This window comes from Pseudophryne corroboree, chromosome 12, assembly GCF_028390025.1.
Source record: "Pseudophryne corroboree isolate aPseCor3 chromosome 12, aPseCor3.hap2, whole genome shotgun sequence".
NCBI lineage: Eukaryota > Metazoa > Chordata > Amphibia > Anura > Myobatrachidae > Pseudophryne > Pseudophryne corroboree.
In genome coordinates this window covers 159446455-159460254 of record NC_086455.1, presented here as the reverse complement: position 1 = coordinate 159460254, position 13800 = coordinate 159446455, and the positions used below count along the sequence as shown (strand labels likewise).

The 13800-nt window shown below is 49.9% G+C and overlaps 1 protein-coding gene across 1 annotated transcript in view; it reads left to right on the top strand.

Annotated features, from left to right (window-relative positions):
- The window catches only part of TTLL5 (tubulin tyrosine ligase like 5), a 61201-nt gene that overhangs the window by 3334 nt on the left and 44067 nt on the right, over nucleotides 1–13800 (top strand). Inside the window, exons 3-6 of the mRNA XM_063946597.1 lie at nucleotides 9978–10060; nucleotides 10141–10247; nucleotides 11347–11477; nucleotides 11921–12003. Coding sequence (XP_063802667.1) covers nucleotides 9978–10060; nucleotides 10141–10247; nucleotides 11347–11477; nucleotides 11921–12003 — 404 coding nt within the window. The remainder of the gene's footprint in view (nucleotides 1–9977; nucleotides 10061–10140; nucleotides 10248–11346; nucleotides 11478–11920; nucleotides 12004–13800) is intronic.

Here is a 13800-nt window from a genome sequence, read left to right as displayed (position 1 = left end):
CAGTGCTCACCAGACCATGCAGCCCTCCTCTTCCTCATATATACTGATATAGTATGTGTGTGAGAGGGAGCGTGATCTGACAGTGCTCACCAGACCATGCAGCCCTCCTCTTCCTCATATATACTGATATATATGTGTGTGAGAGGGAGCGTGATCTGACAGTGCTCACCAGACCATGCAGCCCTCCTCTTCCTCATATATACTGATATAGTATGTGTGTGAGAGGGAGCGTGATCTGACAGTGCTCACCAGACCACGCAGCCCTCCTCTTCCTCATATATACTGATATAGTATGTGTGTGAGAGGGAGCGTAATCTGACAGTGCTCACTAGACCACGCAGCTCTCCTCTTCCTCATATATACTGATATAGTATGTGTGTGAGAGGGAGCGTAATCTGACAGTACTCACCAGACCATGCAGCCCTCCTCTTCCTCATATATACTGATATAGTATGTGTGTGAGAGGGAGCGTGATCTGACAGTACTCACCAGACCATGCAGTTCTCCTCTTCCTCATATATACTGATATAGTATGTGTGTGAGAGGGAGCGTGATCTGACAGTGCTCACCAGACCATGCAGCCCTCCTCTTCCTCATATATACTGATATAGTATGTGAGGGAGTGTGATCTGACAGTGCTCACCAGACCATGCAGCCCTCCACTTCCTCATATATACTGATATAGTATGTGTGTGAGAGGGAGCGTGATCTGACAGTGCTCACCAGACCATGCAGCCCTCCTCTTCCTCATATATACTGATATAGTATATGTGTGAGAGGGAGCGTAATCTGACAGTGCTCACCAGACCACGCAGCTCTCCTCTTCCTCATATATACTGATATAGTATATGTGTGAGAGGGAGCGTAATCTGACAGTGCTCACCAGACCATGCAACTCTCCTCTTCCTCATATATACTGATATAGTACGTGAGGGAGCGTGATCTGACAGTGCTCACCAGACCATGCAGCCCTCCACTTCCTCATATATACTGATATAGTATGTGAGTGAGAGGGAGCGTGATCTGACAGTGCTCACCAGACCATGCAGCTCTCCTCTTCCTCATATATACTGATATAGTATGTGTGTGAGAGGGAGCGTAATCTGACAGTACTCACCAGACCATGCAGCCCTCCTCTTCCTCATATATACTGATATAGTATGTGTGTGAGAGGGAGCGTGATCTGACAGTGCTCACCAGACCATGCAGCCCTCCTCTTCCTCATATATACTGATATAGTATGTGTGTGAGAGGGAGCGTGATCTGACAGTGCTCACCAGACCATGCAGCCCTCCTCTTCCTCATATATACTGATATATATGTGTGTGAGAGGGAGCGTGATCTGACAGTGCTCACCAGACCATGCAGCCCTCCTCTTCCTCATATATACTGATATAGTATGTGTGTGAGAGGGAGCGTGATCTGACAGTGCTCACCAGACCACGCAGCCCTCCTCTTCCTCATATATACTGATATAGTATGTGTGTGAGAGGGAGCGTAATCTGACAGTGCTCACTAGACCACGCAGCTCTCCTCTTCCTCATATATACTGATATAGTATGTGTGTGAGAGGGAGCGTAATCTGACAGTACTCACCAGCTCTCATCTTCCTCATATATACTGATATAGTATATGTGTGAGAGGGAGCGTAATCTGACAGTGCTCACCAGACCATGCAGCCCTCCTCTTCCTCATATATACTGATATAGTATGTGAGGGAGTGTGATCTGACAGTGCTCACCAGACCATGCAGCCCTCCACTTCCTCATATATACTGATATAGTATGTGTGTGAGAGGGAGCGTGATCTGACAGTGCTCACCAGACCATGCAGCCCTCCTCTTCCTCATATATACTGATATAGTATATGTGTGAGAGGGAGCGTAATCTGACAGTGCTCACCAGACCACGCAGCTCTCCTCTTCCTCATATATACTGATATAGTATATGTGTGAGAGGGAGCGTAATCTGACAGTGCTCACCAGACCATGCAACTCTCCTCTTCCTCATATATACTGATATAGTACGTGAGGGAGCGTGATCTGACAGTGCTCACCAGACCATGCAGCCCTCCACTTCCTCATATATACTGATATAGTATGTGTGTGAGAGGGAGCGTGATCTGACAGTGCTCACCAGACCATGCAGCTCTCCTCTTCCTCATATATACTGATATAGTATGTGTGTGAGAGGGAGCGTAATCTGACAGTACTCACCAGACCATGCAGCCCTCCTCTTCCTCATATATACTGATATAGTATGTGTGTGAGAGGGAGCGTGATCTGACAGTGCTCACCAGACCATGCAGCCCTCCTCTTCCTCATATATACTGATATAGTATGTATGTGAGAGGGAGCGTGATCTGACAGTGCTCACCAGACCATGCAGCCCTCCTCTTCCTCATATATACTGATATAGTATGTGTGTGAGAGGGAGCGTGATCTGACAGTGCTCACCAGACCACGCAGCTCTCCTCTTCCTCATATATACTGATATAGTATGTGTGTGAGAGGGAGCGTGATCTGACAGTACTCACCAGGCCACGCAGCTCTCCGCTTCCTCATATATACTGATATAGTATGTGTGTGAGAGGGAGCGTAATCTGACAGTACTCACCAGACCATGCAGCCCTCCTCTTCCTCATATATACTGATATAGTATGTGTGTGAGAGGGAGCGTGATCTGACAGTACTCACCAGACCATGCAGCCCTCCTCTTCCTCATATATACTGATATAGTATATGTGTGAGAGGGAGCGTAATCTGACAGTGCTCACCAGACCATGCAGCCCTCCTCTTCCTCATATATACTGATATAGTATGTGTGTGAGAGGGAGCGTGATCTGACAGTGCTCACCAGACCATGCAGCCCTCCTCTTCCTCATATATACTAATATAGTATGTGTGTGAGAGGGAGCGTGATCTGACAGTGCTCACCAGACCATGCAGCTCTCCTCTTCCTCATATATACTGATATAATATGTGTGTGAGAGGGAGCGTAATCTGACAGTGCTCACCAGACCATGCAGCCCTCCTCTTCCTCATATATACTGATATAGTATGTGTGTGAGAGGGAGCGTGATCTGACAGTGCTCACCAGACCATGCAGCTCTCCTCTTCCTCATATATACTGATATAATATGTGTATGAGAGGGAGCGTAATCTGACAGTGCTCACCAGACCATGCAGCCCTCCTCTTCCTCATATATACTGATATAGTATGTGTGTGAGAGGGAGCGTGATCTGACAGTGCTCACCAGACCATGCAGCTCTCCTCTTCCTTATATATACTGATATAGTATGTGTGTGAGAGGGAGCGTGATCTGACAGTACTCACCAGACCAGGCAGCTCTCCTCTTCCTTATATATATACTGATATAATATGTGAATGAGAGGGAGCGTAATCTGACAGTGCTCACCAGACCATGCAGCCCTCCTCTTCCTCATATATACTGATATAGTATGTGTGTGAGAGGGAGCGTGATCTGACAGTGCTCACCAGACCACGCAGCTCTCCTCTTCCTTATATATACTGATATAGTATGTGTGTGAGAGGGAGCCTGATCTGACAGTGCTCACCAGACCACGCAGCTCTCCTCTTCCTTATATGTACTGATATAATATGTGTGTGAGAGGGAGCGTGATCTGACAGTGCTCACCAGACCACGCAGCTCTCCTCTTCCTTATATATACTGATATAGTATGTGTGTGAGAGGGAGCGTGATCTGACAGTACTCACCAGACCATGCAGCTCTCCTCTTCCTCATATATACTGATATAGTATGTGTGTGAGAGGGAGCGTGATCTGACAGTACTCACCAGACCATGCAGCCCTCTTCTTCCTCATATATACTGATATAGTATGTATGTGAGAGGGAGCGTGATCTGACAGTACTTACCAGCTCTCCTCTTCCTAAGTGCCAAGGCCACAAAATGCGCGTCAACGTCTATCACAGACTGCAGCGTGCAAAGCAGCCAATCAGATGCTTTTCTATAAAGCTCCAGAGGTACTCGCAGTGTATGTGCAGCCCGGACACACAGGGGCACACGGAGGACTAGCTGGGGTTATAGGTACGTGTCTGACACATAAACGTATCCAAGATAGAGACGAATTAGGATGGAAAACCAGCCCGGTAAATTTCTGTAAACAGCCCTAATGGGGGTGGGGTCTGTGGAAAGGGGCGGAATACTCCCTCCTCATAGGGCCTGATCTTGAGTCGGACGCAGTCACAGGTGTCCTTGTGTCTTTTGCGGCAGTTGTGTTTGCGACTTTATTCCCTTCCATGGTGTACATCCGTGTGCTTTCAGGGTCTACAGATGCTGCAACCGTGCTTTGTGTATCTTTAGTTGAACCATTGAAACTTTCACCAGCCCTGTGCTAGGTGCAGGTCATCCGAGTATAAACCCTACGGTCTGCGAGCGATTCAGCTTCTCTGTGCGCAGTCACCTTCAGCAACACGCCTGTGTCACTGTAATAACACGCCCATACTACAGGGTGATTCAGTAGTCTCAGTACACCCTATTGTTTCATAGAAAAAATAAATAGAAAACTTTTGAACCATAACTCCTATTTCACATCTGTTTGCAGCAATAAACTTTCAGCAAATCCCGATGTTGTCTGACATGTTACACAACCCCCTTTCTTTTTGAAAAAACTAACTTAGATTCAAGATGGCTGATTTCAAGATGGCGCCCATGTTTGGTACATACCCTAAAACAGGAGTGGCCAGACTTTTGGAGTCGGCAATCTACTTTGAAAGCTGAAAAGCTTTTGTGATCTACCTAGGAGGAATAATTGTGCGCACCGCAAGCGCGTGCGCAAAAAAAGGGGCGTGGCATAACAAAGTGGGTGTGGTATAACAAAAAAAAGGGACGTAGCCTTGCTGCACATAGGGGGTCATTCCGAGTTGTTCGCTCGCTAGCAGGTTTTAGCAGCATTGCACACGCTAGGCCGCCGCCCTCTGGGAGTGAATCTTAGCTTAGCAGAATAGCGAACGAAAGATTAGCAGAATTGTGAATAGATAATTCCTTGCAGTTTCTGAGTAGCTCCAGACCTACTCACAGATTGCGATCAGCTCAGGCCGTTTCGTTCCTGGTTTGACGTCACAAACACGCCCTGCGTTCGGCCAGCCACTCCCCCGTTTCTCCAGACACTCCCGCGTTTTTCCCTGACACGCCTGCGTTTTTCCGCACACTCCTAGAAAACGGCCAGTTTCCGCCCAGAAACACCCACTTCCTGTCAATCACATTACGATCATCACTTCAACGATGAAAATTCTTTGTTCGGATGTGAGTAAATCTACTAAGTTTTGTGTTAAAATACTTAGCGCATGCGCACTGTGTACCGTGCGCATGCACATTTTAGCCTTAATTGCTACTTTGCGAAAATCGGCAACGAGCGATCAACTCGGAATGACCCCCATAGTGTAATGACTGTCTCGCACGAAATAACACATTGGCCCCCACAGGTAAAAACCTCAAACACATATGCCCCCACAGTGCCAGATACACATATGCCCCCACAGTGCCATGTGCCCACAGTGCCAGATATGCCCCCACAGTGCCAGATACAGATATGCCCCCACAGTGCCATGTGCCCACAGTGCCAGATATGCCCCCACAGTGCCATGTGCCTACAGTGCCAGATATGACCCCACAGTGCCAGATATGACCCCACAGTGCCAGATATAGATATGCACCCACAGTGCCATGTGCCCACAGTGCTAGATATGCCACCACAGTGCCATGTGCCAGATATGCCCCCACAGTGCCAGATATGCCCCCACAGTGTCAGATTACAGATATGCCCCCACAGTGGCATGTGCCAGATATACCCCACAGTGCCACATATGCCCCACAGTGCCAGGTATGCCCCCACAGTGCCAGATTAGATATGCCCCCACAGTGCCATGTGCCCGCAGTGCCAGATATGCCCCCACAGTGCCAGATATGACCCCACAGTGCCACATATGGTTTGACGTCACAAACGCGCCCTGCGTTCGGCCAGCCACTCCCCCGTTTCTCCAGACACTCCTGCGTTTTTCCCTGACACGCCTGCGTTTTTCCACACACTCCCAGAAAACGGCCAGTTTCCACCCAGAAACGCCCACTTCCTGTCAATCACACTCCGATCACTACAACGATGAAAATTCTTAGTTCGGATGTGAGTAAATCTACTAAGTTTTGTTCTAAAATACTTAGCGCATGCGCACTGCGTACCGTGCGCATGCACATTTTAGCCTTAATCGCTCCGTTGCGAAAATCGGCAACGAGCGATCTACTCGGAATGACCCCCATAGTGTAATGACTGTCTCGCACGAAATAACACATTTGCCCCCACAGGTAAAAACCTCAAACACATATGCCCCCACAGTGCCAGATACACATATGCCCCCACAGTGCCATGTGCCCACAGTGCCAGATATGCCCCCACAGTGCCAGATACAGATATGCCCCCACAGTGCCATGTGCCCACAGTGCTAGATATGCCCCCACAGTGCCAGAATACAGATATGCCCCCACAGTGCCATGTGCCCACAGTGCCAGATATGACCCCACAGTGCCAGATATGACCCTACAGTGCCAGATATGACCCCACAGTGCCAGATACAGATATGCCCCCACAGTGCCAGATATGCCCCCACAGTGCCAGATTACAGATATGCCCCCACAGTGCCATGTGCCCGAAGTGCCACATATGCCCCCACAGTGCCACATATGCCCCCACAGTGCTAGATATGCCCCCACAGTGCCAGATATGACCCCGCAGTGCCAGATATGCCCCCACAGTGCTAGATATGCCCCCACAGTGCCAGATATGACCCCGCAGTGCCACATATGCCCCACATTGCCAGATATGCCCCCACTGTGCCATGTGCCCACAGTGCCAGATATGCCCCCATAGTAGTGCTCACCGTGCTGTGTGGAGAGCGCAGCGCACGCTTCTCCTGCCTGCTGCCCTGCCCCTCAGTCTGGTCTCCGGCGGTGACGGCAGCGTGTATATCTCAAATCAGGCGCCGGTCCGCGAGCTCTGATTGGCTAACGAACTGGTGCTTGATTTGAGCTATACACTCCGCCGTCACTGCCGGAGACCAGACTGAGGGGCAGGGCGGCAGGCAGGAGAGGCGCGGCTTCGGGTGGATGGGCGTTGGATCGCAATCGACTGGTCGCATGTCCGCGATCGACCAGTCGATCGCGATCGACTGTTTGTCCACCCCTGCTCTAAAAGATAGCCCACCTCACCATACCTTACTTGAGTTTTCAGTTTTCCCATGTTCTGCACAGTTTTTGAAGTAAAAGGGTGTACTGCGACTTTTGAATCACCCTGTATAATACATCTGCGTCTGATTTAGCCAACCCCCTGTAACCATCTAGTAACACCCAACACATTCCTAATGCACTTCTTCATGCGTGTGCCTGATTCCGTACCCTACCATCGGGACTCGTGCACGATCGCCACTGCGTCCAACTCCAGCCCATAGTGCTGTATACTACGCCATAGTGGTGCTTACTATATAACTATACTACAAAAGGAACGCGCGTGTTTACATAATGTTACTCCCTTTCTATCGGCTGATCTCACTCATTATAATAACGTTCAGAGGTGCAATGAATAGAAAATAGCAATTACCAAAAAAACATTTCAATTTGTCCCTGGCATTGATAAAGGTCGGCACTCCAATTCCAATGCAGCAGCTACCTGGTGCCCCTGCTGTAGTAATGAAATATACCAAAGGTACTACTGTGGATACACAAATAACCAGCACCGCATGCCGGGAATTAAAGAAGACGCTTATGTTGTCATGCTCTGATATATGCACACCTCCAGCCCCAGGCCTATAGTGTCTCTCCAGCCATAGGCACGCATTGTCTCTCCAGCCCCACGCACAGTGTCTCGCCAGCCCCAGGCCCACAATGTCTCTCCAGCTCCAGGCCTACAGTGTCTCCCCAGCCCCATGACCACAGTGTCGCTCCAGGCCCGCAGTATCTGTTTGGAACCATACTCCCCCCCCCCCCCCCCCCCCCCCCAAACACACACACACACACACACACACACACACATCCATTCCCCCCCCCCCCCCCCCCCCCCCCAAAAGTGTCTCTTCAGCTTTCCTGGAATCTCTGTGGCTCCAGCCCCTTGTATCTCTTCGGCCTGTCTGTGTCTCTTCAGTTCCAGCCCCTGCATGATTCATCCCTCTGGTTCCAGACGCACAACCAATTTTATAGAAACAAATAATTGCTCTGTAAAAGCAAAGAACATATTTAATAATATTAATATTTAAGTAACCTCTGTCAGGTCTCTGCGGTTTTGATTACCTGAGGAAGGAATCCTAGGGATGGCTTCAATATTAGGAGAGTGGATGGAGCTAAGTGGCTTCATGAAGTTCCTCCTCATGCAGGTTGGTAAGTAGTACGGATGGGAGGCAGGATTCGGGGTAGACTGGAGAGCCGCCTTGCAGTTGGAGTAGCTGAAACAAACTGGATCAGTCTCTGGAACCAAGTTGGAATCTAGTGGTGGAGCTTGTGTATAGAGCACAGCCTGGAGCTGACGGTGGAGCTTGTTGTGTATAGAGCACAGCCTGGAGCTGACGGTGGAGCTTGTTGTGTATAGAGCACAGCCTGGAGCTGACGGTGGAACTTGTTGTGTATAGAGCACAGCCTGGAGCTGATGGTGGAGCTTTCTGTATATGTTGCACAGCCTGGAGCTGACGGTGGAGCTTGCTGTGTACGGCGCAGAGTCTAGAGCTGATACTGGAGCTTGCTTTACATGGTGCACATCTCAGAGCTGATGGTGGAGCTTGCTAAGTATGGCACACAGTCTGGAGCTGACAGTGAAGCTTGCTGTGTATGGTGCACAGCCTGGAGCTGACGGTGGAGTTTGCTGGAACTGATGCACAGGTTCACTGCCAGGAGCCAGGTCTCTAGAGACAAGCTAATAAGTTCACAGCCAGAGCCGGATTAAATAGGACGTTCTTGTCCCAGATAGTCTGAGCAGATCACGTGTGCAGACAGTGGACCATGGTTGGTAGTTAGTCAGTCAGGTGATATCGGCCAAGATGGCAGTGCCCATACTCGGACAGCCCAGGAGATAACTTCAGGATATATGCCAACCATCCAGTTGGTTGTCAAGCATGAAGCTCAGGGATGTCTTTGGCGGCCAGAAGGAGCACCTATGGCGGTGACGCTGCTCAGATGAGTAGGGTAACGGGAACCAGAACCCCCGATGTGTGACAACCTCTTCTTTATATAACACCAGCAAATCATGAGTATTACTTGTCCAGTACTATCCTTAGCCATTTTATGTCCTCCTGTCCACCCTCTGCTCTAAGATCATCAAAGATCTGGGTGAAATACTGTGGGGGGATCAGCATTGAGCTCATCTGGTCAATAACTGAGAGACCACGGCTCCAAAAGGCAACCTTCAGGCTTTTGACCAGTAAAGGCCTCAGTGGGTAGGAGGTCTCACTGCCCACATATGTGTATGCCTGATACAGACATGTTGACAGAGATGCCTGTAGTTCCAGCTCACTGTCCAGCTCTGATGGAATGTCCTCTTGGCAGAGCATGTAAAGAGAGACTACATTGGCCGGGGTGAGGAAGCCTACGTCCTGCTAGCATCCAATGAGAGACTGGTCTATTCTCAGCAGCATGGAACAATATATGTGGGTGACAGATGCTTCAGCTTGTTACACCTCCCACAGATGAACTCCCCAAGATAGCTCAGCAGCTCGCTGGTGGATGCCTGCACCATCGGCCATTTTGGAGGCGAGAACTCTTGCTGGTCTTTAGCTGGCTCATAGACATTAGACAAAGGCTTCTTAGCAAGAGTATCGTGTGAGACCTGTGTGTAGGTTGATAAATTGCATCTCAGAATAGCTAAATGTTTAATTCCGTTATCATATAAATTGCAGTGTTTATATAACTCGGCATGGATGGTGGAGCTGCCGTTTTCCGACCATCTCTTGTCTCTCCCATACAGAGCGCTATCACCTGTCCTTCAAGATGGTCCGCACAGACAGCCGCCTGGTCCGAAGCATTCTCTCTGCGCACGGCTTCCAGGAGGTGAGAGCGGCATGTCACTATATGCACCCTGCGATGGGTCTGCCCTCTGGTGGTGATAACATGATGTCACCATTTCCTAGGTCAATGCAAATAGTAATGACTTCAACCTGATGTGGACAGGATCTCATATAAAGCCTCATCTCATGAGGAGCCTGACCAGTTTCCAGAAAGTCAACCACTTCCCCAGGTAAGGTGAGCTGCAGCGGGACCCAAGGGGCCTACTTATAGGTAGCAACGGCTGAGATGCGTGTGCCGCGGCTAGCCATGTGACCATAAGATTAATACAGAGCGTGGGAACTTTCCGCATAGCTCCAGAGTGTATCTGTCATGTATGATAGGAAAGTGTTACATGTTAGTCAGCGATCAAAGTAGCAAAATCAGGATTTTGGTACTTACCAATAAATCCCTTTCTCTGATTCCACAGATAAGCGATTTGTGTTATCAGATGCAGGAATCATTTAGTCATCGCATCTTTCATGTTAAGTTCACAGTTTCCACGCTCTGATAAAAATATAATGTTATAACTGCATAGCACTGGCGTCCTCAGGTTACCCCCATACTTGTGTGGAAGTTTGTGTTGTCTGCTGGTGCACCTTCCCTGTGTCTGCACAGGAACATGGCTGGTGTTCCGCATATAGGGGGTCATTCTGAGTGTATCACTCGCTAGCCATTTTTAGCAGCCGGTCAAACGCTATGCCGCCTCCCACTGGGAGTGTATTTTAGCTTAGCAGAAGTGCGAACGAAAGGATCGCAGAGCGGCAGCAAAATAATTTTGTGCAGTTTTAGAGTAGCTTCAGACCTACTCAGCGCTTGCGATCACTTCAGACCATTCAGTTCCGGATTTGACGTCACAAACACGCCCTGCGTTCACCCAGCCACGCCTGCGTTTTCCCTGGCACGCCTGCGTTTTTTCGATCACTCCCTGAAAACGGTCAGTTTACACCCGGAAACGCCCACTTCATGTCAATCACTCTGCGGCCAGCAGTGCGTCAGAAAAACTTCGCTAGACCGTGTGAAACTACTTCGGCTGTTGTGAAAGTACGTCGCGCGTGCGCATTGCGCCGCATACGCATGCGCAGAAGTGCCGTTTTTTTTTTCCATCATCGCAGCGCAGCGACCATTTTGAGCTAGCGAATGACCCCCATAGGGCTATGTTCCAACAGTAACATCTGGACTACAAGGGGTGACGGTTTGGGCCTTGCTGTGGCTCCTGGTGCTCATCCTGTCATAGTTTTATTACTGGGAGCGATTTCTATGACCTATCTCAGTGTCTCTATCTGTCTCAGGTCCTATGAGCTGACCCGCAAAGATCGTCTCTACAAGAACGTTCAGCGCATGCAGCAAATCCATGGATTGCGGAACTTCAGCCTCCTGCCCCTGACCTACCTGCTGCCTGGGGAGTACCAGGATTTCTGCAGTAAGTGAGGCAGCACTGGAATGGGTTTCAGGTATTACCAGGGCCATATACATGACAAACTATTATAGAAGAATCGCATCGCTAAGGAAAGTAGTTTCATGATCAGTTGGCCAGTAGGTGGCTCTGTCTGTCGGCCAGTAAGTCGATCTATATATATTTTTCTTTCATTTTAGGGAAAATATTGCAAAGTGCAGATAATCAGTTCCACAGTGCAGAAGTAGATGTGCACCTACCTTGCGCCTCAGTCTGCACAGTGGCGTCTAGATTGAGAAACTCTTGTTAGTTAAGGAAGATGGGGAGGTGAGCTGTAGCCCCCCCCATGCGCTGATCCCAGAACCAGAGAGGGTATGCACTGGCTGGAGGGGGATTGGGTGTAGTGGAGGCGTGTGTGTGCTGACCACTGTGCGCTGTTCTGAGACTGACCTCTCTGTGTCCTCCTGCAGATGCCTTCTCAAAGGACCGTGGCCCTTGGATTGTGAAGCCGGTGGCATCTTCTCGAGGACGTGGAGTTTATTTAATCAACTCTGTATGTAATTGATTCCCTCTTATCCCCTATCTGACTTACCTCCCTTCCTCTTTCTGTCTTTCTCCCTCTCACTTGGGGGCAGATTTATTAAGCTCGGTGAAGTGATAAAGTGGAGGGTGATAAAGGACCAGCCAGTCAGCTCCTAACTGTCATTTTTCAAACTGAGCCTGTGACATGGAAGTTAAAATCTGATTGGCTGGTCCTTTATCACCTTCCACTTTATCACTTCACCGAGCTTAATAAATCTGCCCCTTGTTCCCTTATCTCTCTCTGTAATTCCCCCTATACCGTTCAATGGGGCAGATGTATTAACCTGGAAAAGGCATAAGGAAGTGATAAACCAGTGATATGTGCAAGGTGATAAAGGCACCAGCCAATCAGATCCTAACTGTTAATTTACATATTGGAGCTGATTGGCTGGTGCCTTTATCACCTTGCACATATCACTGGTTTATCACTTCCTTATGCCTTCTCCAGATTACTGCATCTGCCCCTATATTATCTATTGTCTACCCATTTCATCCTCTGTATCTATTTTCTCTCCCCTCTTTTTGCCTTTACTCTTCTCTCTCCCCTATTCCCCCTCTCTAAATCTTTCTCCTCTGTATCTCTTTCCCTCTACCCCTTCTCTCTCTCTCTCTCTTCTTCCCCTCTCTCCCCTTTCTCTTCTGTGACCCTCTCCTTTCTCCCCCTCTCTCTCTCTCTCTCTCTCTCTCTCCCCTCCTCCCCCCTCTCTCTCTCCCCTCCTTCTCCCTCTCTCTCTCCCCCTCCTTCTCCCCCCCTCTCTCCCTCCTTCTCCCCCCCTCTCTCTCTCTCTCTCCCCTCCTCCTCTTTCTCTCTCTCTCACTCCCTCCCTCCTCCTCCCTCCCTCCCTCTCTCTCTCTCTCCCCTCCTCCTTCTCTCTTCCCTCCTCCTCCCTCCCTCTCTCTCCCTCTCTCTCCTGGCTCTCTACCTTTTCTCTCTACCTCCCCCCTCTCTCTCCCTTCTGTCTCCTCTCTCTCTCTCTCTCTCTCTCTCATTTTTCTCCCTCTCGCCTCTCTCTCTCTCTGCCCCCTTCCACCCCCCCTCTCTCTCTCTCTCTCCCTCCTCCTCCTCCTCTCTCCCTTCCTCCTCCTCCTCCTCTCTCCCTTCCTCCTCCTCCTCCTCTCTCCCTTCCTCCTCCTCCTCCTCTCTCCCTTCCTCCTCCTCCTCCTCTCTCCCTTCCTCCTCCTCCTCCTCTCTCCCTTCCCCCTCTCTCTCTCTCCCTTCCCCTCTCTCTCTCTCCCTTCCCCCTCTCTCTCTCTCCTTCCCCCTCCCTCTCCCTCTCTCTCCCCCCCCCTCTCTCTCTCTCCTGGCTCTCTACCTTTTCTCTCTACCTCCCCCCTCTCTCTCCCTTCTGTCTCCTCCCTCTCTCTCTCTCTCTCTCTCTCTCTCTCTCTCTCTCTCTCTCAATTGTTCTCCCTCTCTCCTCTCTTTCTGCCCCCCTTCCACCCCCCCCTCTCTATCTCTCTCTCTCTCTCTCTCTCTCTCTCTCTCTCTCTTTCTCTCTCATTTTTCTCCCTCTCCTCTCTCTCTCTCTGCCCCCTTCCACCCCCCCCCTCTCTCTCTCTCTCTCTCTCTCTCTCTCTCTTTCTCTCTCATTTTTCTCCCTCTCCTCTCTCTCTCTGCCCCCTTCCACCCCCCCTCTCTCTCTCTCTCTCTCGCTCTCTCTCTCATTTTTCTCCCTCTCTCCTCTCTCTCTCTGCCCCCTTCCACCCTTCCCTCTCTCTCTCTCGCTCTCTCTCTCTCTCTCTCATTTTTCTCCCTCCTCTCTCTCTC